The 27,814-nt window shown below is 36.2% G+C and overlaps 1 protein-coding gene across 7 annotated transcripts in view; it reads right to left on the bottom strand.

Annotated features, from left to right (window-relative positions):
- NCOA1 (nuclear receptor coactivator 1) overlaps positions 1-27,814 on the bottom strand; it is a 204,355-nt gene that overhangs the window by 65,204 nt on the left and 111,337 nt on the right. For all 7 annotated transcript variants that reach the window (XM_065928668.1, XM_065928672.1, XM_065928670.1 and 4 more), the window contains 6 exons: positions 27,345-27,450; positions 20,516-20,682; positions 14,252-14,349; positions 6,267-6,444; positions 4,202-4,381; positions 2,820-2,915 (listed from right to left, as the gene is read on the bottom strand). In XM_065928668.1, the coding sequence (XP_065784740.1) occupies positions 2,820-2,915; positions 4,202-4,381; positions 6,267-6,444; positions 14,252-14,349; positions 20,516-20,682; positions 27,345-27,433 (808 nt within the window). In that variant the 5' untranslated portion in view covers positions 27,434-27,450. The remainder of the gene's footprint in view (positions 1-2,819; positions 2,916-4,201; positions 4,382-6,266; positions 6,445-14,251; positions 14,350-20,515; positions 20,683-27,344; positions 27,451-27,814) is intronic.

Below are 27,814 nucleotides of genomic sequence, written 5' to 3'. Positions count from 1 at the left end.
TAAATCAAAATTTAAACGAGGGAATTCTTGTTATTTTAGAACAGTTTGTGGACAGCCTGGTGAAGACCGTGATTGAAACTATAGATAATTTTGGACTTCCTAAGAGTTTCAGTCATTCACTTTTTGTCTCATCACATCAGGGACTAAGAATTGGTTATAGCAGAGAATCCAGGGTTATATAATCTTCGAATGCAATAATGCTCCTCATATGCAGTGACAAAGGGAGGCCTGTGTGTTTGTGCTTATGTGTACAAGTTCAGTATTAGGCCACATGAGAGCAAGGAAGTCTGTAATTGTGGAACTGGAGGGTAAAAAGTAATTAAATTATCAATAATGGTAACAAATGATTAGTAATGTGATGAGTATCTTAGGAGGGATTCATAAATAGGTTGACTTAGAATACTTCTGCTTGCTAGAGCAAAGTTTAACTAACCAACCAACCAAACCACTGTTCAACATTTTCAGGGAGAAAACTTATTTTTTTTAAGGGACCAGAACCACTTCATGTAGAGTTGGAAGTACTGCTAAAATTTAAGGAATTAAATATCTAAAACTTTTTATAACTAGTTTATGATTTTTTATCTAAATCAATCCCATGATATAATGCTAATTTTATATTTTAATAATACTTCATATTATTTTGGCATCTTTATATTTTCTTTATACTTTATATTTTCTCTGGTATTTTTTGTGTGGTAGCTATGTACAGTACGGTAATGCCCTTTTAATAGTGCATTGGTGGAAGAAAGCACAATATAAAGTAAGAATCCTATTTTAGGGCCTAAAGATACCTGTTCTCAATAATTAGTTGCCTGGTTTTAGAAAAGTTACCATTCCCTCATGGGTAAAACGGACAGGCTGGATTCTATAATCTCCGAGGTTTCCTCTAGATTTATAATTACTTCATGATTCAGAGTTTTTAAATTTTTACAGATCTATTCTAAAATCAGGCATATTAGGATTTTAATGCTGGGTCCTTGGTCAGAAACAAAACTACCAGTTATATCATTGTTCCTATGGAAAAATACAGTCTTCTTTAAAACAATCTAATTTAGGACTCAGTTTATAGAAATACAATTGAAGAAAAGCTGAACTATATTGTTCCTAAATTATCCTCATAATTTTTAGGACTCCCTTGTCTTCCACATTTATTCTGTGGACTAACCATCACCCCTTTCCAATAGGTTTTTATTCTGCTAACTCTCAAGCCCTCTTTGGTCTTACTGGCACAAAAGACCAGCTATATTTTTTAACAGACCCTATTTTTCCTTCACGCAATAATATTTTTGGTTTTTGAAAAGTAAGGGTTTATTAAATTTTTCCAGTGTTGCTCACTGGTAGAGAGTAACACATACATGCTAGACTCAAAAAGGGAAAGGAAAGGTATGCAAATTGATCATTACTACACTTAGATGCTGTATATCTGAGCTCCCAGACACTCTCTTTGCTGTATTCTATTGTCTGTGCCAATGTATCCCAACCTGCTACTCTTTAGTGAGAGCTGTTGGGAGTTTATCTTTAAAATCCAAGAATAAAGCATACAACATAGGAATATTAGATTTCTGGGGCTAAAACATTGATAAATATTGTAAGAGGATCTTATAAACAATGGTAAACTAAAAAAGTAAATGCTCACAAAGAATAAAATTTAGTAGAAATGATTTTTAAAATCTTGGTCTGCTATAAAAACCTATCTATAGTATCTGTCTCTATTTTAAAACTAGAGTGGTGAGTGATACATATACAATTCTCATTGATGAAAACCTAAGTGAAGATAGGATTAAACAATATAGGGGAATTCCCTGATGGTCCTGTGGTTAAGACTCCATGCTTCCACTGCAGGGGGTACAGGCTTGATCACGGGTCAGGGAACTAAGATCCTGAGCATGCCACGAGGCACAGCCAAAAAAAATTTTTTTAATTAAAAATTTAAAAAAATTATTAAACAACATATGAGAAATTCTTTATATTAAACAACAGTAACTATTTGCTTTTGCTAAAAATCAAATCTGAAGTAGGCCTTTAAAAAGAAGGGCTTATTTTCAAGCACTCACTCACTTTGTGGCTGCCTCCTGTCCTCCTTTCAGTTTTAACAGATGTCTCTGTTAGAGCTTTCTGCAGCTCTGTTTCCTCAATCAGGAGCACTCATTCTGCACCATGACCCTTCCTCAGTGCACCCTTCCAACACTCTTACTGGCACAGTTGGCATAATCTCATTCTTTGGGGGTTGTGTGGTATCAGCTTGACAAGTTTTCTGTTAACCAGCTGATTTTTAAAACAGGACCTCCCTATTAGCTTCTCTTATACCACTTACACCTTTCCATCAAATAAGTACTAATCTGTAATCATATCATTGCTTTTTGCTCAACCATGTATACCCAGAGCAATCATACATATGACAGGCACTTTCAGGCATTTGATTACTATGTGCTGAATCCATTTAAAGGAAAAGAATAAAGGAAAAAAGAAATAGTCAGATACACTTATGCACAATATTAAGACCACCCTTTTGTATCTACTTGTAAGCAAATATATTAATATCGACACTGCCAATTTCTTTTCATGAATTTGAAGAAATAATTTATAATCAACAAATAGAGATATGTGAATAATTATAAAATAATTTCTTCTCTAGCACCCTCCCAACAATGATGACAGTATCTAAATTGCACAATATCAAGACCACATCTGAAATGTTTTCTATAGAGGACTAGTGAACAGCAGCCAAACAGCAAGAGAAGAGAGGGACACAATTAGTTTTAAGGGGATAGTCACATTCATTAATGCTGAAAGAACATTCAAAACTTTGCAGCTAGTACCTGTAGTATCTTGCTTGGTCATAAAGGATTCTACACCCGTAATAGCTGGAGGCCGAGGTAACCGCCGTGCAATACAAATCAAACATGACTGGAAATCTGCCCAAAACAAGAAAGGCAAATTGAAGGAAAAGAGGACAGAAAGTGGTTCACATCTATTACCTGCCATTAACAGTTTTTATAAAAACAATATATGTTGTAAGATCTGACACAATGTTGGAGTGCCTCTGATCTAACAGTATAACATTAGAATTAAAATTGCTCGCAAGCAAACACTAGCAGCTCCAGAAAGAGGTCTAGTTGGAATCAATTATCCTTTCCCACTGAATGCTCCTACGTAAACTAGAGGAGACCGAAGCATCTCAAGTACTTGGGGGATAACAATCTGAAGAAGTAGTTTGGGCTAGATTCAAGCAACACAGTGGTTTTTAAAATACAGGTTCATAATTTCCTATACTCATTAATGGCTACAAAGATTATTCCTATAACCACTGAGCAGATTACAAACTATCATATGAAAAAAAAAACAACACTTAACTGTTTCTGAAGAAGCATTATTTTGCCCTTGACAGAAGACTTTTATGTTCCTAGGACCTATAATTTTTTTGAATGTCCCATTTCCATTTTTGTGAGAGGCTGCACAGAGTATCCTACAGCTAAACATGAATTTGAATCATATAAGACAGGCCTGCATGTATATTCTGTAAGAAGTCCCCAGCTGACTGCTGTACCCTTTCCCTGGTAGCACCCACTACAGACAAGCCTTTTTGCATCTGACTGACTTCTCCACAGCTTCCTTCCCTGTTCTTTACTCCACCAATTTGTGGTATTCTTAACTTAGTTCAGTTTAAGCATGCATGGAAAACTCATCCACTGAAATGTATTTAACTAATACCATGTTCATAGCCTGTTCCCATTAGAGCTTCAGCTGTGTTTTCATCTGCTCCTAAGCTTTCGCCTTATAAATTACCTTGTATGGCCTCAAAAGTGCTAGCTCTATTCTCCAGTGTTCCATACACGCTAAGCTTGAAACTTTCTAAAAATCAGAGCTGTTCAACAGCCTGCTGCATCTGGTACATTTCCAACTGGCAGCAGTGAGTTACAGCTCTTATTTCTAGGCAGCAAGTTGGTTTGAATGTGACATTTTAGTGGGAATGTCAGCTACAACTGAGAATTTGGGGGTATTTTAAAGGGGGGTAGTTCTAGGTGTTAACAATTTTTTTCTTAAGTATTAAGAAATATATAGCAAATTGAAGAGCCACCAAGATATATAATATCATAACCAAAAATATTATCTGAAGAAGGCAGTTTATAATCAATTTCCTCTCTGTTTCTAAAACCACAGGAAAAGTGATCGAACACCTTAAAACCACCCTCTGTTTTACCTTCTCCATCCTCCTGAATCGATTTCGGCTGTGACACAGTGAAACACTGCATCACTTCATACCGCTGGCAAGCTTCCTGGTTCTCGGGGCCAGGCTCATCTGGACGGTGAATTAACATCCTGCAGTTAAAGGTATGACTGTTTCGGCGTGTTGCCTCTTGAGGCCAAGGAACTCCATTCACTGTGAAAGAAAAATTGATTATATGCCTGTGAAGGAGAGGAAAAGGTACAAACTCTGAAGATACAAATGACACACCTTTACTCATTTGCTTAATTAGATACTCAGATTAAAAGACAGATCCCTTCAGATCTAACACTATCCTGAGGCAAAAAGAGACTTAACTCTCCTTTGCAAATCTAATCCTTTTACCAATTAGAGAAATGTAAAATTTGCAAGAAACTGTATAGGATTTCCTCCCTCAAAGATAAGGCCTTACAAATACCCTAATTCGTTAACAGATAAAGAAAATTAAAAATTAATAGCTTCTTGATTTTTTGCTCAGAATTTTATAGCAGTTAGTTAATAAGCTTTTACACTTGCTTCCTGCTATACCCTGGCATTGGAAAAAAACGGATTGATAATCATAGGTCTGTTACTAAGCAAGAATTTTAACCTGGAAGGCAAGGCTGCTTAAGGGATGGCTTGAGAGTATGTTGTATGTTCCTCCTTCTGGTTGGAGGAATCAAAGTTTTTCAAATGAGCCTGTCACTCAAAAAAAAAAAAATTTAGACTAGACAAGAGACCAACCTTGGTTTTTTAAATCATTTTTTCTTGCTCTTTATTTTATTTGCACAATCTGCATGCTACAATGCCGTAAATATAGCAGATAATCATTTTACTTCATTAAAATGATTGCTAAAACAGAAATGTTACTGGATTCAGTGTAAGAAAACTGAATTCCATTGTAGAGCAGATATCTATACATGTCAAGTGAGAATCCCTGTGTAGCGAGTCACTACTTCCCAGTTACAATATTATATTCAAGCCATGGTGACAGACAGGGTTTTTCAGGCTGTTCTCTCACCATTCCCAACAGTTTTCTTACCATAGCCTTGCTGTTGAATCTCATTCCTTTTATGATCTCATCACTCTACAACAGTTAGAGGAAATCACGGAAACAAACCTATACTGGAGTAAGAAGTCTCGGTTCTTCTAACTAGTTGTGAGGTTTGGGTTAATAACTTAATCTTTGCCTCATCTCTAAAATAAAGGAATCCACTATATTATGTCTCAAGTCACTCACACTCCACATTAAGACCCCTTGATAATTCAAGTGTCAAACTAGTGATTTTAATAGTAACAATCATTTCAGGCTGCCAGTAAACACATATTATCTTTTCAAAGAAGAAATAACACTTTCATTTCATCAAGTGAACAACATAGAAAACAAAGAGCTATGGATAACATTTTATATTCATGTCTGACTTACTTATACAGGATTTCTAGCCAAGACTCTCCCCCCAACTTCTGGAGTGCCTACAGGTTAAGGAGCAGGTATATGGCTTAGTGAATAGAACACAGGCTGGAAGTCAGCCCTATCTATCCTTTCGCTAGCCTCCTCTGGCAGTAAACTGCCCGTCCAACCATTGTATGGAACTCCAACCATGCTTGGAACTCCTGAGTTGAAACCACTTACATCAAAAAATGTTCATTTTAATAAGTATGTAATATGAACATATTCCTTCCACCCTCCTTCCTTTTTTCTTTTCTCTGAGCAAGGTGGTAGGATAAATTACACACATTTGTCTCTTCCTTGGACATAATTAAAATTCAAAACAAAAGGAATTCCAAGCGGAAGCAAGACGACTAACTGTTCTGCTTCCTAACTCTGTCACAGAATTATGGCAAAATCTAGAGGAAGAGGATAAAAGGAATGTTCTCTATCAGCTATTTGATGATGTTCCTTCTTCATATTTAATCTCAGGCTGAAATTAAATTTTAAAATATTTTAAATATGTATGATATAGAATAATACCATATATTATAAACATAATAATAATTATACTTTATTGAGGGGAAGTGACAGAGAGCTCATATTCCTTTAAAAAAAACACATTCCTTTTACCTAGTGATTTTGGTAGCAGATTCTTCACAAATTCTGCATGATCACCCACATGCAGTATGCTGTAGACACTGGTATTCATTAATTCCTCCTGATTATAACCCAAGTAGCTGGTCACATTTTCTGACACAAACACAATCCTCCCTTCACAGTTCACAACAAAGAAAAATCCATCCAAAGCCTGTAAAGGAAAAAAAAAAAAAAAAAAGGATGAAGAGGTTATGAGGTTAAAAGAGAGAAGAAAAATACACAAATATGTTTTTCTATTGAAAAAGAGATTGGAAAAAAAGAAAAAGAGATTGGAAATATGTGTCACGTTAAAAAAAAGGGTACTGAATAGAAGATTTAATATTGCATGTTCTCTGTGGAGGGAACAGGATTTAAAAACAGACTGTACACTTATGTTTCATGTAGGCATGAATGAATATGCCAAACTTCTTCCTTAGAAAGAAATTTTATGGCAGTAATGTGAAATAAGTGACTGACCCATTCAGTCATAAACATCTCTAAACTGTGGGTTAAGACCTGGTGTCTACCCTCAAGGAACCTGTGGTACAGTGGAGAGACATAAGCCTAATAAAATGCCAGTGAGAAATGCAGTATGAGAGACAAACACAGACTATTCTGTGAGTATAAAGAAGGATGCTTATTTGGGGTCAAGGTGGGAGGCAGAAAAAGGCTCCTTACAGGCCCTGATCTGAGTTATAAAAGGCACAGTGGAGGAGGGGAAGAGGAATGAGGGAAGAACATTCTAGGCAGAGGAGAGAGCATGGCATATAATGGAACAGAAAAGCAGTCTGGAGCTGCTGGAGCACATGGCACAAGACAGGCAGTGAGTCAGGAGAGGTGGACAGGAGCCAAGTCACACAGGGCTTCTATGCACGGAGATGGAGCCCAGGAGCTCCAAAAGAAGATGTATATGCCCCAGGGAGAACATAATATCCACAGAGGTGCGGCAAAAAAGTCAGAATCTCTATTTATAGTAAAATCTAAAACATAAGGAGGAAATTAAGCTTTATTAACATATTGACACCCTGGTGCCTCACTCAGTCCATATCAGAATCTGAGAGAGGATCCAGAATGGAAAAGATGACAGAGGTACCTTATTTATAATCCTTCTGTTTATTGCAACATGTTTTGCAGTTTACTTGTTATAGAATGTACAAAAGTAACAAAAACAAGTCCTTTAAAAAGCAGAACATATACAGAATTTTGTAACAAGACGTAACCACCCTTGGTATTACACATGATTTGCTGGTTACTTGTGGCAAAACACTTAACAAAGCTGTCTAACAATGTTATGAGCTACTCAGGGTAGAGAGGGAGGTGGGAGGGGGGATCGGGATGGGGGATACATGTAAATCCATGGCTGATTCATGTCAATGTATGACAAAAACCACTATAATATTGTAAAGTAATTAGCCTCCAACTAAAAAAAATAAATGAAAAAAAAAAAAAAGGTAAGTGTCCCAAGTTTGCTGACCTTTTCTATGATGATGCATGCTAATGATAATACCCTACCCAGCAGGTATTTTCCAAATAACAGACACACTTAATTTTGTTCCTTCAGGGTGAAGATGAAATTTTAACAATGAAAATAAACTGCTTTCAAAAAGACACGTTATAGAGACAGTATGTGAAAATGGATGCTTTGAAATGTTACCACAGTTATCATTTTGTTGCTGAAAATGATGTAAATCACTTATAAAAATTATCTTCTCAGTTTAAACATTTAGAAACAAAACATTTTCACTGCTCAAAAGTCTTCCAGGTTTGGTGGGCTTTAAAAACCCATTTTTAAAAAAAGGAAAATGCAACACCTTCTGATTACAATACAATTCAATTACAATACAATTCTATTACAAATAGAATCACTATTTGAGATTAAAAAAAAAAATGGAATTTAAGGAATTCCTTGCTGGTCCAGTGGTTAGGACTCAGCACTTTCACTGCTGGGGCCTGGGTTCAAGCCTCGATGAAGATGCCTCAAGCTGCACAGTTTGGCAAAAAAAAAAGATGAATTTTGAAGAAAAACTTACATAATTGGTAGGTAGAATTTCAAAATGAGTAACGTGACTCAGAAACTCATCCAATGATACATTTTTCCATTTGTTTCTACCTCATTTTTATGAGGTGTCTTGAATTTTCAGGTGATTATTTAAGCCAAATATTCAAATAAACTGTACTTGAAACTACATCTTAAAATCACTGCATTCCAAAGCATTCAATCAAGATTTTAAAAAATAATGAAGAACAGCATAGTTCTCATGAAAAATACTGCTAATATCTTCTTTAACAAGAACAAAAAGAAATAAAACTATTTTTACGCCACCTGACTGTTGTGACTATTTTTCACTTAGTTCATAATGTGAAGAGGAAAGGGATGTGATTAATAATCTAAAACCTCAACACTAGACAAACCTTTCACTAATCTATTTTGGATTTAGATGAGCACAAGAAGGCACTCTCATATCCAATGGTTTTCTAAAAGTCAGAGTAGCTACAGATTAGATCTATAAATTAAGATGAGAATAGATCACAACAGGTGATCAATATATGTATTTTTTTTTAAAAGTTAATGTGAAAACAGGGATAACTGAAATACAAACATATCATTTTCTTAGAAGATCTAAAAGATTTTTTAAAATGTTCAAGCTATTAACTGAATCAGTATAAATACAACTCAACTTTTTTTTTTTCCTTTTTGGTCTCTTAGAAGAGTTTAATAAAAAACAGTTTGGGCTTCCCAGGACGCACAGTGATAAAGAACCTGCCTGCCAATGAGGGAAGTGCAGAAGATGCAGGTTTGATACCTGGGTCAAAGGGATCAAAGAAAGATCCTCTGGAGGAGGAAATGCCAACCCACTCCAGAATTCTTGCCTGAAAAATTCAATGAAGAGAGGAGCTTGGCGGCCTATGGTACAAGGGGTCACAAAGAATCGGACACGACTGAGCACACACACATGCACAAGTACAACAAAGTATCTCAGAGCAAGAAATAGGATTTATATACAAAGCAGGCAAGTAAAAAAAACTTGGCTATTTCAAGGTGAATCACTTCCAAGGGGCATACTACCCAGCTTCCAAATCACTACCTTTTTATTTTTCTATCTAGCTTCCAGGGTGTCCTTCTAGGACACTGCCTCCCTAGCGACCCTGTCTAACTTCAAAGTCAGTCAGCTTCTCCCTTGCTTTTTTCACTCTCCATATCTGTCTCTAGGTCTGGAAGTTATTACCCTTTGTCTGCAGCAGGGCTGGGAGAGACTGAGACCCATTCCTGGGGTCATCTCTGCCCACTCTGAAGACTGGCCAGTTGTGGGCACAGGGGTGGTGGCAGACAAACCTCAAGCACTAGCAAGGTCCAGAGAGATTCACCTGGACTACACAGTGCAATTATTTTTAAGACATGTGTGAAACCCAAAGGACTTAAAAGCCCTCCTTCCTTGCAATAGGTCTGTAGTCCCTGCAGGCTCCTGTTTTCACACTTTCTGGGACTTCTCCAGGCTCTCCCATTGACTGCACCTGACCTCACTGCCAAGCTGGGAAGTTATTCTAGTAGCTGGCCTCTGGAATATGCAGTTGGTCAGCCTTGCAGAGAATACAGAACTTTCACCAGGTTCCTGCTTGGCCTCGATTACATGGAATCATCATTTCCTCTAAGAAGTCTGGGGCATCATGTTTCTTTTGAGCTTCCCCAGAAAAGACTGGCTTGGAAAACCGGTCGACAAAGGCTACCCCATGGCTGCAGAGATGTTCTGCTGACCTTCTCCTGAGATGCAGACAGCCTATCCTGAGCTGGATATGTGTATTTTTTTCTGTTTTGTTTTCTGAATTAAAATAAAATATGTACTTGAAATTTTTAAAAATATGACAATTAAGTATAAGATCTGCCAAAATCCTATTCCCAAGAGATTGGTAACATTTCAAGGAATCCTTTGAAACTATTCCTATGAATATATAAACATTTTTAATTTCTAAAAGTGTATCTAATTAATATAACCTGCTAATACTTGTTCTTATTCTACAAGTTTCCCTCATGTGTTGTGCATATAATTAATTTCCAAGTGTGCTGCTGGGAAGGAATCTTCCTATTTCTCCAAGTTCTCACAGCTGGGCTCACTGAGCTACACACATGAGATGACAACAAAGGCCACTCCATTAAGAACAGCATCATCAGTTGGAAGAGTTTTTCTCTCTTCCCAGGATATCAGCCTTTGAAGAGGACCACCCTGGGTCTCAACGCAGGGCTCGCACTGGCCAGGGCTTCTCACAGGGCCCTTGCTTTAAGTGATTACACAAGCTTCCCTGAGTACCACTGTCAGTCACTGGACAAAGTTCTGGGAATAAAACACACATTCTCAACAATTTTATAGTCTCTGAGGGAAAAAGACAAGTACACATAGTCACAGTGTAGTACAATAGGTGTTCACAAAGGTTACACACAGATCCCAAATGGGCAAAGGAATGGCTGTTGTGGATAAAGTTTCCTGGGAGGAGGCTCAATGACACCAGAGCCGAGGCCTGAAGGACACAGAGCAATAACTCGGGGGGACGAGGGGTGGAAAGAACATTCCAACAGAGGAAACAGCTCAGAGGTTAAAAAAAAAAAAAATCACCTTGTACACACTTGTCCTATTTGTTATACTTAACAATAAAAAGTTATTTTTTTTTTAAAGCTTCAAAGTAAGGCACCATTTACCCCCACCCCACCCCGCAAAAAAAGTCATGGGGATTATTTTGAAAGTAGTGTTTTTAAGCAGGAGAGTGACATGATCTACTTTAACAAAGATCTTTCTGGCAGTGGGTGTGGCATGTGGACTGGAAGTAGGCAAACAAACTGCAATGCTATTGGGATACTCCAGGTCAAACGTGAGCCTGGATCAAGGCAACGGCAGTGGAAGTGACAGAAGAGAAATCTACAGATGCAGAACAAACAGCATCTGGGGACCTCTAGCAGCCATGGAAACAAGCACAAGGGGTGATCCTTCATTAGTGACTTCAGGGTTCTAGTTTTTAATTTTTTGACTTTTTTTTAAAAATAGGAGATAAGGGGATCAATTATAAATTTAGCTTTAGGAATGTTATATTTTGAAATGACTGAGGAACTTTCTGATGGAGATGCTGAAAAGGCAATAGGATACAATGAAAGGGAAGCTGTGAAGAGAGATCTGGGCTAATAAAAATATACCTGTGTGACTTACAGGTACATATTGTATCATTTGGTTTTTGCTTATTTGTTTTTAACTATAATTACCTTTTCCCCTTTCAGAGAATATCTGATTTCCTTTGAGGAGTTACTTCTTCCCCATTTAATAAAGTCTCATGGGATTCTTAATCAGGCCACTGGGAAACTTCCTCCCTAAATGTGAACCTTGAGAAGAATTACAATCAGAATGTACATGGCTGGAACACATTCATTCTGGCAGCAAGGCACTGTCCAGAGGGGTCTTTCAAAGAGACTACTTGTATAGTAGACTTTGTTTTCTGCCTCCTTAAGACGCCTTGACAATTTAGCTGCTAGGTTGTGTCCAAATCTTCTGTGAACCCATTAGACTGTAGTTCACCAGGCTCCTCTGACCTCGGGATTTTTCCAGGCAAGAATACTGGAGTGGGATGCCATTTCCTTCCCCAGGGTAATCTTCCCAACCCAGGGATTGAACCTGGGTCTCTTGCATGGCATGTGGAATCTTTACCAACTGAGCTACCAAGGAAGACCAAGATGCCTTGATTTCACCTTATTTCTAAGCATGGTTTTATGTATCGAAATAGCATCCCAATGAATTCCTATTTGGTTAAGTGAAAGTGAAAGTTGCTTAGTTGTGTTGGACTCTTTGCAACCCCATGGACTATACAGTCCTTGGAATTCTCCAGGCAAGAATACTGGAGTGGGTAGCCTTTCCCTTCTCAAGGGGATATTCCCAACCTAGGGACTGAACCCAAGGTCTCCCACATTGCAGGCAGATTCTTTATAAGCTGAACTATGAGAGCCCACATTTGCTTAACTTAGTCAGAATTGATGTCTGCTGTTTCAAATCAGAGAGCCCTCATTGGTATTTTAACAGACACACACACATATGAAAACATCATATAAACAAAGATATAGATGTTGATAAAACGGTCCAGGAAATGTGCACAGAACAAAAAACAAAAGGAAAGGAGCCAAAAGAACCTGGGGGAAGCTAACACTGAAGAGGCAGATAAAGAAAGAGAGTCAAAGCTATGGTTTTTCCAGTAGTCATGCATGGATGTGAGAGTTGGACCATAAAGAAAACTTAGCTTTTGAACAATGATGTTGGAGAAGACTCTTGAGAGTCCCTTGGACTACAAAGAGATCAAACCAGCCAATCCTAAAGGAAATCAGTCCTGAGTATTCGTTGGAAGGACTGATGCTGAAGCTGAAGCTCCAATACTTTGGCCACCTGATGTGACAAACTGACTCATAAGAAAAGACCCTGATGCTGGGAAAGACTGAAGGCAGGAGAAGAATGGGACAACAGAGGACGAGATGGTTGGATGGCATCACTGACTCAATGGACATGAGTTTGAGCAAGCTCTGGCAGTTGGTAATGGACAGGGAAGCCTGGCATGCTGCAGTCCATGGGGTCTCAAATAGTCAGACATGACTGAGTGACTGAACTGAACTGAACTACAAGAGAAACCTGAGAAAATAAGGCTAACGAGCAGCCAGAGAGAAGAAAGATAGTTTTATAAAAAGAGGATTATGAAGAAGTTTGACAAAAGAGGGAATGCTGAGAATATGCTCAAATTAGTATTGTTGGTAGAGCGAATTCTATTTAATACAAAAACAGAGGATTAGTTTGGGTAATAGGAAAAAATGTATAAAGGAGTTAGAAAATCAAGAGACCTATACAAGTCTGAGTGTTAGCAAGACTTCACCAGAAAGAAGGACCTTGAGGTGGGACAGGAAAGAAGAATTTATTTTATTTATATATATATATATATATATATATATATATATAAATACATGTATGATTTAAATACACATATTTATAGCTATGTACATGTGTGTATATAATAAATATATATATATATAAAATAAAATTAGGCCAAGAGATAGAAAAGCCTAATTTGTGGGAAATAAGTGTATATATACACACATATGTATGTTTTTAAACATTCATGCATGGTAGGGAGCACTTAAGGTGATGAACCTGCTTGGAAACAAAACATCTGTGTTGAGAACAGAGGGAATAAAGATTAGAAAAGAAAAAACAGGTGAAAATTACACAGTAACTACAAAGTAATTCAAGATTAAAAGTTCTTCATTTTTAAAAGTGTGACAGAGTTGTTAAAATAGTAAGTTCCCTTATAATGGTCACATAAATAGTTAAAAATTCTTAGTCAGAAAACACCTACTGTAACAAAGTGAGGCATCCCTTACTCAGAAGTAAAATCCTACAGCAGTACTGGACTTCCCTGGTGCCTTAGGCGGTAAAGAATCTGCCTGCAATCTGGCAGACCTGGGTTCGATTCCTGGGTTGGGAAGATCCCCTGGAAGAGGGCATGGCAACCCACTCCAGTATTCTTGCCTGGAGAATCCCCATGGACAGAGAAGCCTGGCGGGCAACAGTCCATGGAGTTGCAAAGAGTTGGACACAACTGAGCAACTAAGCACACAGCACAGTAGAATTAGCACTAGCTAGCTAAATAATTCCAAAAGTTTCATTTTCTCAACTAGTCCTAACTACCATAAAGAAAGAGCAAGGCCAGACAGTTTTCTTTAGTTTTCCATGTGACCATTAGAATGTCTTTATGAAAATTTCTCACGTCCATTCCTCGCATTTGATTATGAAATAATAACAACTGTCAAAATAGTTTCTGAGATAAAATAATCATTAAAAGTTATTTACAATTTTACTTTGTTTTATAATTTATTAACTGGATGTAAAATGTAAGGAGATAAAGAAAAAAATCAGATTGGCTAGAACAAGGATTTGATCACTTTCTGAGTCAATGAGAATACCCACCTCTAAAAGAAGAGGCCCCAGGGATTCCTTTTCTATCACTCCTTGACTGCTGGATGAGATGTCTGACTTCTGTACTTCATCATCAGTTGTTGATTTCTCTGTAACAAAGAAACAAAAAGTCACACATCTGAAAGGAGCTCATTTCCACAATGTCAAGTTTATGAAGACAAAAATTCATCTAGTTTCAGATTCAAATAACATTTACTCATTATCTAGGCACTTTCACATTTAATTGTAATTATATTCATTTTGTAGATGATAAAATGGAGGTTCACAAAGGTGAAGTAATCTTACAACTAGTAAGTGGCAGCAGGAAGATTTGAATTTTCTGTTAGAAAATTTGAATTTTCTAACAAGTACAGTGTTCCAACAAATGGAAAAAAATGGTATAAATACATAACCTTTTTTTAAAAAGTCTACACCAAAAGTTTTTTAAAAAATGGGCAAATTGTAAATGAATAATTATTCCTATATTTTTCTTTTTCCTTTTCTGAGCTAATCAATTGCCATTGAAGAGAGAGTTAAGATATGACTCTTGTGAGCCTTCATGAACTTTCACCTTCATGTCATGATGATCTGATTGATAAAACAACAGCTGCTAAATAATTTGCAATTCTTTTGTGGGGAAATGTTGAAAAGTCCAACCATTGTCTTAAAGTAGCAATAATACTTATATAAAGGTTTCCAATCTGTCCGACTGGTTAGCTGACAAAAAAACCAAATATGGTATTACTGAATACAGAGATTCATATTTTTCACTTTAAAATATGAAATATTTCAAATACTACAAAAAATACATAAAGTGACATAGCTACATGCACACAGCCATCATTCATTTTTCACAGATGTAAACGTTATCTGCTTCAGGTCTTTCTTTTTTAAATAAATAAAATGCTACAAACAGAACTATAGCTCTACCACCTTTCCACCTCTGTCCCTTTCCAGAAGTAACCTGTTCTGAAGGTAGTACAACTATTTCTAAGCATGTTAGCATATTTCAACTACATATATATGATCTTACAAATGCAGTACTGTTCTGTGTCTAAAGTTTACATAAAAACATACAGACTTTTTCAACTTATTTTTCCACTCAATATTATGTTTGAGATTTAACTATACTGATACTTATAAATTTGATATATTCATTTGAACTGCTGCATGAATAACCCACAGTTGACTTCCTTGTCCCCTACTGTCAGGCCTTTTGACTACTATGAACAGTGCTGTAATAAACTATTTTCCGTATTTTCTCTTTGGCATATTTGTGACAGCTTCTTTAGGGTAAATACTAGAAGTGAAATTGCTGGATCGCAGGTCCTGTATATTTTCAACATTACCTAAGTTTGACAAATTACTCTCCAAAGAGGCTGTACTACCAGTAACATACAAGTGTTATCGTTTTTCTTTATGTTGATACTTGATACCAACACAGTTTTTAACTTTTGGGAACCTAATGGGTGTAAAACATTATCTCATTTAGTATTTATAATATGTCTTTATTATGCTATGATTCACCCAACACACTACTCAGGCATTTAAAACATACGATTCAATGGTTTTTAGTACATTCACAGAGTTGTGTAACCACCATTACAATAAATTTTAAAACACTTCATCACCTCCAAAAGAAATCCCACACCCTTCAGCAATTACTCCCCATTTCCCAACATTCCCAAGCCAAAGACAACCACCAATCTACTTTCTATTTCTACAGATTTGCCTAGTTTGGACATTTTATATAAATGGAATCATATAATAAGTAGTCCTTTGTGACTGGCTTCTTTTGCTTAGCATAATGTTTTCAAGATTCATCGATGTTGAAGCATTTGTCAGTACTTCACTCTTTTTACTGCTAAATAATATTCCAATGTATAGGTATACCTTATTTTATTCACCCGTTGATCAGCTGATAGATATACAATTTGCTTCCACTTACCATTATTTATGAATAATGCTATTATGAACATTTCTGTGTAAGTTTTCAATTCTCTTTGTTATATACCTACAAGTGGACTTGCTGGGCTATATGAGAAACTACTAGACTGTTTTCCAAAGTGGATGCACAATTTTTCACTGTCACCATCACTGTTTGAGGGTTCCAACTTCTCTCATCCTTACCAACACTTGCTGCTATATGTCTTTTTGACTGTAGCCACCCTAGCAATGTAAAGTGGTATTTGTATTGTGGTTTGGATTTGTGTTTTTCTGATGGCTAATAATACTGAGTATGTTTTTCCAGTGCTTACTGGTCATTTGTATGTTTTCTTTAGAGAAATTTCTATCCAGAGCCTTTGCCCATTTATTAATTGGGCTTCCCTGGTGGCTCAGAGCATAAAGTGTCTGCCTGCAATGCGGGAGACCCGGGTTCGTTCCCTCGGTCGGGAAGATTCCCTGGAGAAGGATATGGCAACACACTCCAGTATTCTTGCCTGGAGAATCCCATGGACGGAGGAGCCTGGTAGGCTACAGTCCAAGGGGTTGCAAAGAGTCAGACACAACTGAGCAACTTCACTTAATTGGGTTATTTATTTTGAAATTATTATAGTATGGGAGTTTCTCATCTAGTTCTAAGATACACCTCCTTCATCATTTCATGTATTTGTAACCTTAAGACAGATTTTGTTATTGTTGTTTGTTTTTTTTTAAAAAGAAACAGTTCCAAAAGAACATAAACTTTCAAGGCCAAGTACATTAAGTAACTATGCATGAAAAGTAAAACATAAAATTTTAGGCAAAACTTAAGGCAGGAGAGGCTAGATAGAAGTGGCTATATCGACTAGCCTAAGGCATGTGAACAGAAGTGACACACAGTTTCTGAGTCTTGTCCTTAAAGAGAAAGAAGCATACCTTCCAGTTTTCTTTTCCCTTCTTGTCGTCTAGGACGTGCACAGGTGAGCCATGTTTGACATGGGTAAGGGCAATACCCTAGGAGTGGCACAGCCCAAGAGATGGAAGGAATCTGAACCTCTGACACACACCTAGACTATCCTGTTAAAGCCACTGTACATTGGGTCTCTTGAAATAATAGCCTTGCCTGTATCCTAATACATTCTTTATTTTTCAATAACATGATTATTTACTATATCCTGACTGTGTCCATGTTAGACAATCTATTAACATGCTATCATAAAAAGCAAGAACTTAATTTACTTACATCAACCATCTAGACACACACTTCCCCTCTTTCCATCCTCCTAGTATAGTTACAATAATTTTTAGAGCAGTCAGTATTTAATATATGTTACTATGGCTACATACAGTCCACAAATGAGTCAAGGTATGTACTATAATTTACAATTCTCATGTTTTATGTTCTAGTTTTTCTGTGAAGTCTGACTCATCTCTAAACTCTCCACTAGACTGAAAAGTCCCTCTCAATTTGCTCAGTCATCATATAATTCTATGAGCCCCATTTTTTTTTCCCAAGGAAACATTCCTCCTGGAGTCTTCTATTTGCCTCCTCCAGCTGGGACTGGCTACTTCTTTAGTCTGCTGCTTAACTGTAACCCTTGGTTTCCTTTTACCTTTCTTCTGTTACGATTCCATGGTTTCCCTGGGTTAAGAGCCAATGCCTTTCTTTCTTGGTTTACTACCTTGGTCTTGATAGATATTTCTTTTTAATTTTTATTTTTTGGCTGCACCATGCAGCATGTGGGATCTTAGTTTCCTGACCAGGGATTGAGCCCACACTCTCTGCATTGGAAGTAGAGTCTTAACCACTGAACTGCCAGGAAAGCCCTTGACAGATATTTCTGAAAAAAGTACATAGGAGATAACATTTTTGAGGCTTTAAATGTCTGAAAATTGTCTTTATTTTGTATCCATACTTCATTTGGATGAATGCATAATTCTAGGTCCAGGAATCCCATTTCCAGTGTTGTTATTTAGAAGTCTGGATCCTTCTGAAAGTAATCCAGTATATGTCTGTTTTTTTTCCTTTCTCTTGTTTTTTCTCTCTGGTGTCTAGAAATTGTGTATTGGGGTGAAGTCTTCTTCTTTCCTTTTTAGTCATTGTGCTGCACATGACATGTATGTTTTCCATCTGGAAACCCATATCCTCTAATTCTGAGAATTTTTTTGTTTTTGTATTACTTCTTGTAATTTCTTCCCCTCTAGTTGGCCTGTTTTTTTTCTTCCCCTGGGACTAATGATATGTTCTACCTCTTACCTTTCTCTTGCTTTCCTTTGCTTGCCTTTTTATCTTACTTTCTAAGGGATTTCTTCAAATTGTCTTTCAACACTTTATCCTTTTATTCAACAAATACTCACTGAAAGCCCAGTGAGTACCCAGGAACTATGTACCCAGGAACTGCGTTAGGTATTAAGGACACAGTGGTGAACAAACAAAAACCTCTGCTCTCATGAAGCTCCAGTGAGGGTAGGGAGACAATAAACAAACAAAATGTATAATATGTTAGATGCAACAAATACTGTAGGGAAAATAAATCAAGGAAGATGTAAAAAGGTGTTTGTGTGTGTATACACACATGTGTATGTGTGTTAGATAGGTTAGTGAGGGACAAGTTTGCTTAGAAAAAATATTTGAACCATGACATAAAATGGATACGGGAGTAAGCTTTATGAACATCCAGGGAAGAGCATTCCAGACTGAGAGAACAGCAAGTACAAAGACCTGAAGCAAACATGTGCCTGGAATGGCTGCAGGCGACACAATGAGGAGGCAAGGAGTGGAAAACAAGGTAATAGGGTAAAGTTTTTTTTCAGCAATCCTGATTTTAAGTTCCAAAAGTTATTTGTTTTGAATGTTTCATTTTATAGCATTTTATAGATGATATATCCTCCCTTTTGTCGGTGAAAGACTGTTGGATGGCTTTACATTTTTCTTTCGCTCCCTGTATCATCTCTGCTTCCTCCGAGTTCCTTTCTTTCCCTTTTGTTTGCTTGATTTATTCTCTTTTATATTACAGACTTTCCTCAAATACCTGGACTTTTATTCATATTAAAGAGTAAGGCACTAAAATCCTGACTGGCAGCTGTGTGAAGGGTGTGGGCAAAGCAAGGGGCTGACTTTTTCATTTGGGGCCCTATACCAGTGTCAGTGTCTGCGTGTCCTTCCGTTTGGACTACTCCATTTCCCTATCTTCAGAGTCCTCCCATCTTCGGCTGACAGAGGGTGAGCAGCCTGTCGGGGTGTCCAGATCCAGCAGGGAAGGGGCCATACAGCCTCTGGGTGGCTCTCCCCTCTGAAGACCTAGAATTCCAGTGTCTCTTGTCTGCTGAATCAGTGGTCACTAGACTACCCAGCTCCTAAAATCGTAAAATCCTATCACTTTAACCATTTTAAAACAGACTATTTGTTCAGTCTTTTCACATTGCTGCTGCTAGTGTGAAGTTCTTCAGAGTCTATTCCTTCTGTTTGTTGTTTGTGTTCTTACTCACTGTAGATGATTTCTTGTGTTATATAAGTTTATAGCACACAATCTCCCTCGGGAGCACTTTTTCCTCTGGGAATCTGATGGGGTGCAGTATGATGATGTTCCTTCAAAGCACTTTGCCTTTGTTTCTGGTGAGCAACCCAGGGGTTGTGTGGTATGGGGTCCCCAGTGAATACGAATAGTATAAACATGAGCCATAAAAATAAATCAGGGTTTTCTCAGAGCTTCCCTGGTGGCTTAGACAGTAAAGAGTCTGCCTGCAGTGTGGGAGACCTGGGTTCGATCCCTGGGTTGGGAAGATCCCCTGTAGAAGGAAATGGCAACCCACTCCAGTATTCTTGCCTGGAAAATCCCATGGATGGAGAGTCTGGCAGTCTGCAATCCCTGGGGTTGCAAAGAGTTGGGCACGACTGAGAGACTTCACTTCATTTCTTCTTCACTTTCTCAGAGAAGGCTGTTCCCCCCAGCCACAGCCCAGGCAGAGATAAGCTTAAATTCAGGTGGAGGGACTCTCCTACCTCTGAACTGCTGTCTTTCAACCCTATGCAGAGCCTCGGGTCCGACACCACAATGTGTATCTCCTGACTTAATCCCATATGATTGCTATTGTTGATTCGCTAAGTTTTATCTGACTCTACTGAATTTCAAAAGTTTCAAGGCAACCAGTTCTCAAGATAACAAGCCACTTTGTGGTAAAAGAAAGGTCTCAGATTCACATTCTAAAATAAACAGCATCTACCCAAAACTGCTTCTTTAATAAAATTACAAAATTAATTCCATTTCTTAATAATAAAAAGTAAAATCACATATTGTAAATGTCTTAATAACAAAGACCACAGCCAGAGAGATTTTCTGTTTATTTTCCTACCTTGTTCCATTCTCTTCATTAGTTGTATCTGATCGACTGTCTTCTTCAATATTTTGCATTTGTCTGGTTTTACACTTAAGCTGTCAATGTCACTGATGTTGGCAGACAATAACTCAGCTAGCTCTTCCAAATATTTATTTTCTTGCTCCCTGCGCCTCTTTTCAGTGCTGTTACACAAAGAAAATTCAGTTACTGCACATTTCTACCACCATATTTCCTTCTCTGATCAAGTATTTGATACTTACATATTTACAGTGATTCCTATTTTCATCTAGAATGTAAAGCCAGATTTAGAAAAAATCTAAATTTGTATTTGAAAAACATACTACAAAATACCAAAGAGCAGAAAACAATTCTGGCTAAAATACATAAAGAGAATGACTGCTATCACAGATGTATTCCTCAATGATATATATATATACACTGAATCTTTCAAATAACCAGTAAATACTAGATAGTAAAAGAAGCAGACTGCATATATACTAGTTGCATTTGAAATTATTAAGCATCCTAAATAATAATTCCCTAAAAATAGAAAATCTGAATTTTTAAATAAGTTTGTTGTAAATTAAGCAGGCTGACTACCCAGATTTCAAAGAAATTATAATTGGAAATCTGATAAAATCTTGATTCCTATAATAATCAGACCATTATTTGGTCCCTATCAAAAGGAAAAAAAAATTTCTTCCAAAAAGTAAAATAAAAAGAATAGTAAATCATTAATTAGAGACAGAGGTACAAAGAACAATGTCTCTCATATACTGCTTTGTTATAAAGATATAGAAAAAAAAATTTGCTTATAAGCTCTCATTATATAGTAAATAAAATCAAACTCAATTTATCTTAAAGGAAAATAATGAGAATAAAGATAACAGTGCAAACAACTAGCATTTTACATACATTCAAATGTAGTAACTGAATATTGTTCATTTTTGTTTTCTCGTTCTTACCCCTTGTTTATTTAACCAAATCATCAGGCACTTAATTTTATTAAAACATACAAAGACAATAAAGCACTACTTTAAGTGAATTTTTCTATTATCAAACTAATATAGAAATAAAATTTGCTCACAAGTAGCTCTCAGTTTTATAAGCATCAATCAAAATCATTTGACTCCATATAAAAATGGTATTAAAAAAAGAGGTGAAAGAGGGAAAAACCAGTTGCTAAACAATTCTTAACTGGCAACAATTAAACTATCACTTACTTTTCATAATTTAAAAAAACTATAAAAGCAAATAGCATTTATATAACAGCATGGTTAAGTTGAAAAGAACCAAGTTAACAAAGGTCAAATGTATTTAATCTACATAAGACAAAATACTACAAAATGGTACACATCCAAAATAAAACCAAATTTTAAAACTATAACAATCACACATTCTATCTTTAACTTTTAAATCTTTCATTAAGGAATTAATCTAATTTTACTCAGTAAGACTTTATCTTACAATGTTCACAGGCAAGTATGTATAGTGAGATATTTTGACAAATTTCACAACAAGGTATTGAAAATGAGGCATGAAGAAAATGAATAACATAACACACACACACACACAGGGTTTTAGACAATCCAGCTCTGTAAACTGATAATATTTTGGAGGACATCTGATTTTACCTTAGAGAAATTAATTGACACTAGGTTTACTTAGTAGACTCAGTCTAAAGTATGACTTGCTTAAATCTCTTGGTCTAAATACTAACTGGAATAAATTGGATTCATTTCGTGGAACTCCTAAATCTGTTTTTAACATTAAGTTTTATGTAAAACTAAAGTTCTGGAAACCACTGTTGAGTAAAGGAAAAATAAAAAGTAATAGAATTGGGGGAGGATCAGACAGAGAGGTGATAAAGGAAGCAAGAAGCTAAAAGTAATGAGATCGTAAGGTGTCTATAAAATGACCTAAGAAAGAGACTAGGAAAATCACTATGAAATGAAATAACTGATAAGCAAGAAGAGAAAATGAGAAAGATTTTTTTTCAAATAAAGTTAAAAACTGAAGGAATGGTAGAGATGACAAAAAGAAATTCTACCTTAACAGAAAAGACATCTTCACTACTTTGGGCCATCTACATTTCTCCTCTCACTAACCCACTTTACTTCCACTGATACTATGTACATGATAGCTAATGCTACTACAAGTTAACTTCTCAAGTATCCTATCTTTTTTTTTTTTTAAACCTCGTTAGCTTTTTCAACAAATGCTCACACACTTTTATCATGTGCCAGATAACCAGGTACTATGTCCTGACAACCCAGGAGTAAATCAGATGTAGCCTCCAATAAGTGGGAGAACAAAGAAGCTACTATGTGATAAATTTACAATACTATAGAAGCACACAGAGATGGCACCTAGATCTAGAGAATGAGATGTCTAAACCTAATGGTAGGGAGAGACTAGTTTTCTAAAAGGAAAAAACAGCTTTTTCAAAGGTAATAGTGAGAGCAAAAATAAGTAGCTCAAGATAGTTGGACTATAGATGATTAGAAACAAAAGGGCAGGAGATGAGGTCCAGTCAGATCACCAGGGCTCTTGTATACACCATAATGAAGAGCATAGGAAACTCCTTACAAATACAAGTTCAAACTTCCTCTGTCATTTACTAGCTAAGTAACCCGGGATAGGTTACTTAACAGCAATTTAACTTCTCTAAGCTTCCATTTCTTTATCTGTAAAATAGGGATAATGACATTAATTACCTCCTAGGGATTTGTGAGGATTAATAAAGATCATATTATACATAGAAATGTTTTGCAGAGTTACTGCCACATACCATTAGCTCAACAAATATTATCTATTATCATCCCTTTGATTACGATTTACTTATTTTCAGGGCAAAGGAGAGCCCAGAAGGGTTTAAGAAAGAGAATGAATGGCATGACTAGATTTGTAAGCTCCTTGAAGACAGGAAACATATTTCACACTTATATCCTTCAAACATCAAGCATATGGTGCTGGCTGAATAGTAGGTATTTTAGTAAAGCACTTGTTGAATTGTTAATGTTAAATAAGCATTGCCCACAGCTACCCACTATTTAAAGACTGGCATTTTAATTCTTATTTCTCCTAGAAGAGTTAAGAAATGGAGAGGTAACAGGAAGGATATTTGAGATGTCTCACTCCACCAAACAATTACTGAGAAACTGCCCTAGCTAGAACTCCTGTACACAGGGCTGGCTATCCCCTGAGGTCTAACATATGCTCTTTATGATTAATTAGTTTGCAATCTGTTTGGAGTGACAGTATACAATAACAAAATCAAAAGAAATATTATAAGCTGGTAGTCATGTACAAACTCATCAATTTCAAACTCACAAAATTTTAGTAAAATAAATTTTTTTAAAAATTACTTAATTAAAATTGAAGCCCATACTTATAAACCTGACAAAGACTATGTTTTCAAATATTTTTAAAGCAAATGTGCAAGGATAATAATTTTTAAGACAATTAAGAAGAGAAATATATGCATATATATAAAAATTTTGATATTCATCATGATGTGATTACAGACACACACACACAAATCAAAGATGATCTGCAGATAAAAGCCATTAAAACAAATAAGAAAGTTTAGAACAATGGATGAAAATGTGATCAAAACTCCCAAATCATTAGCATTCCTATACACAAATAACTGCCAAATAGAAAATGCAATACACAAAATGATATTCCTAAAAGCAATAAAAATCCTACGGTATCCTGGAATATATCTAAGATGGGCTAGACATTCAAAGGGGGAAATTATACACTATTATTTAAGAACAATGAAGAACTGAATAAAGGAGAAACCTTTACATTCAAAAATAACAACACTCTAGAATTTACAAAATAAAGCTGTCAGTTCTCTCCAATTTAATTTATAAAAGCAAATGGAATTCTAATTAAAACCCAACAAGGAAAAAAAATCAAGGGAAACAAAAAACTGACTCTAAAATCTGTACAGGAGAGTAAAAGACCAAGAACAGGGACAACAATTTTGAGAAATAACAAGGAAGAGTGACTTGCCCCATCAGAGAGCATGGCAGCTATCATATGAAGGCTCAGATCAGATCCCTGTCTATGCAGGAACTTGGTTTCTGATGAAGGTAAGAGCACAAAAGCAGGAATGGATATGGTTACAGCTACTGACATTCCATATAGGAAAAAAAATCTAGGTTGTTACATTTTTATCCCACAAAAGTAAATGCTTGTTTACTTAAAATTCTAAATGCATATTAAAAGAAAATGTATAAAAATACATTTTAGGCCTTGAAATAGAGGGAAAATTCTTGACAAGACCCTAAAAATCTGACATATGAAAATCCTAGGTTCTAAGGGATGTCAACAGGTTGGGAGAAGATATTTGCATCAAATATAAGCAAAAAAGAGTAAAAATTTAACTAGAAAATTAAAAATAACTCTTACAAATAAAAAAAGGAAAGCACAAACTACACAGAAGAAATATGGGCAAGAGAGACAATCAGGTAATTCACAGAAGGGGAAAATATAAAGAGCAATAAAAACAAAAATCATGATCAACTTATCTACTTATCAGGGAAATGTACTTAAAATGATAATCCCACACCCATCAGGATGGCAAAAACTTAAAGTGAGGGAAAATAGTGACATAAAGATGCAGGAAAAAAAGGAACTCTCAATGACTGTCATTTGAAGAATAATCTGGTAAGTACATAGTTAACATAAAAATGTACACAGATTCTAATGAAAGTTTTATGTATAAAATAGTAGGTATGTACAAGAATGTTCATGTTTGCTATAGTGCTGGCTCTAAGAATGAAAATTTGTAACAAAAAGGCTATTTACCCATAGGGAATGTCTAGCTATTGGGAAACAGATTCTTCAAATATGGTATTTCATGTAATGTAATATTTATCAAAAGTTAACAGAACTGAATAAATCTATGTATCTTTATGTCTAAAGAAAAATATATACATATTATATAATACATAAATTTAACAAATATTCTATATTGTTCATGGATACCTATACATTATCATTAAAAAACAGACTGAAAGAATTAGAGACCAATCAGTTTAATCATTAACCATTTTACTATTTTTACTTAAAACTGCAAATACAATAATATATTAACAAAATACTAAGAATATGACAAAATATTATCAATTACATGTGGTGGGTAGTTTCCTAGTCTCTAAATTTTTTTTATGGATTAAAAATATCCCCCCAAATAAAAATTTCAAGTAAAACACAAAAGTGTAAGTCACTCAGTCACGTCCGACTCTTTGCAGTCCCATGGACTATACGGTCCACGGAATTCTCCAAGCTACAATACTGGAGTGGGTAGCCGTTCTCTTCTCCAGGGGAATCTTCCCAACCTAGGGATTGAACCCAGGTCTCCTGCATTGCAGGCAGATTCTTTACCAGCTAAGCCACCAGGGAAGCCCCAAAATACTGGAGTGGGTAGCATGTCCCTTCTCCAGGGGATGTTCCCGACCCAGGAATCGAACCAGGGTCTCCTGCATTGCAGGCTGATTCTTTACCAGCTGAGCTACTAGGGAAATCCTAAAACACAATAGTTTTATTTATTTATTCTTAAATTAAGAAGGACTGACTTATAAGAAATAAACAGGAACATTAACTCTGACAACACAGGCTTGATTATGAGTACTGAGGTTACCATCGCTCTGTAACAGTTCTCTGTATTCATTAACATAAGTAGTCACTTTTCTTTCCCTAGCCTGAAACCCTGGCACTCTCCTGTAAAAATTCTTTCTTGGTTGCCCCATGAGAAAAACACATGTAATCCAATGAGAGAAAAGTCTTCTGCTGCTTTATACTCTGATCAATGATTATCAACTGGGGGCCATATTGCTTTCTCTGTCCCCAGGAGTATTTGAAAATGTTTGGATTATCATTTTCGGTTATCCAAACTGGAAGGACATTTTGGTATCATAACTGATATAAAAATTCTATTGGCGTCTAATCATGTAGAAGCCAGGGATACTGTTAAACATACTACAACATACAGGATAGCTTCCCACAAGAAAGAATTATCTTGTCCACAATGTCAATAGTGTGGAGGCTGAGAGACTTTGCTCCAGATCCTTGGAGGTGAGTGGAATAAAATCCCCACTCTTCTCTCTGGTAGGAAGCTGCTGTTTTGATCTGACTGAAGTTCTATCTCTGTCTGGCATTTATTAGAGCCTTCTTAGCAATAACTCTCTTTTGCCTATTTCAGATGACCATGTTCTGTTAAAACAGAGATATTTAATTCCAAAAATACTCATTCTTTAAAATCCTGATATTATCAATTTATTTCTTTGTTCCACTAATACCATAATGTACTGAGATGGCAGTTTAAAAATGTACAGTGGATTTATTCATTCCTTTGCCAAATACTTTCTGTGGCCTTACTATATATAAGCTACACATTGTGCTGGGAAGTAGGGATAAAATGGTGAGCGAGGATAAAGTTCTTACAGCAGCACAGCATGCAGCAGAGAAGCCACGGAACTCATTAAATAAGTACACAAGCGAGTAAAACGCTGAAATTATGGATCATAGCTCTAAAAATACATGTGAAATACATACACTAATAGGGGAGGTCTGACCTAGTAGTTATGGAAGGAAGAGAAGGCTCTCTTTTAAAAAATAATGACTAAACTGATATTTGGAGAACACACAGGTGTTGAATACAGGAAATCTAGAGGGAACAAACCAGCCCTGGGGAAAGAAGAGGAACACGGTGAGTATGAGCGACTCAGAGAAGGCCGGTAAACTTACAGATGAAGCAAGCTCTAAAGTGACAATGAAAATGGTAAAGCAGCTCTGCCAGAAATAAGACTAAGAAAAAGAGTGTTCCTACCTTGATGCCAGCGTGTCACATGGCGACCCTTTTCTCTTATGTGAGTCTGGGTTAGCAGGGTCAGATGAACTGTCCCCAAGGCCACTCATGTTGACAAACTTCACACCTAAAAAGGAAGGAAAATGGTAAGAAATCTGCCCTAATGAACTTTTCAACCATAAGGGGATAGAAAGCCCCCTTTATGTCAGAATATATCTAAACACTGCACTTTCTCAGTGGGTAATTACAGTCGTCATAAAAGCATTCACATTTCTATAAAAGCACAGGAGCAATCAGCTATTAGTGTTTCTGCACCTTCTTCTCCATACCTGTAAAATAAAATTAGTCACCCTTTATAAGACCATAGAGATCAATTAGGATGAAAATATTGCTAGAATAATTAAATAGCCAATGAGATGTTTTTAAGAGAAAAATCACTTCATACGTAAATGCAAAAAAATAACTCTATGAGAATCAGAAATTATTTATTT

Source organism: Muntiacus reevesi, chromosome 3 (genome assembly GCF_963930625.1).
Source record: "Muntiacus reevesi chromosome 3, mMunRee1.1, whole genome shotgun sequence".
In the NCBI taxonomy this organism is placed as follows: domain Eukaryota; kingdom Metazoa; phylum Chordata; class Mammalia; order Artiodactyla; family Cervidae; genus Muntiacus; species Muntiacus reevesi.
The sequence above is the reverse complement of the archived record's forward strand: the minus strand, read 5'-3'. Positions and strand labels throughout refer to the sequence as shown.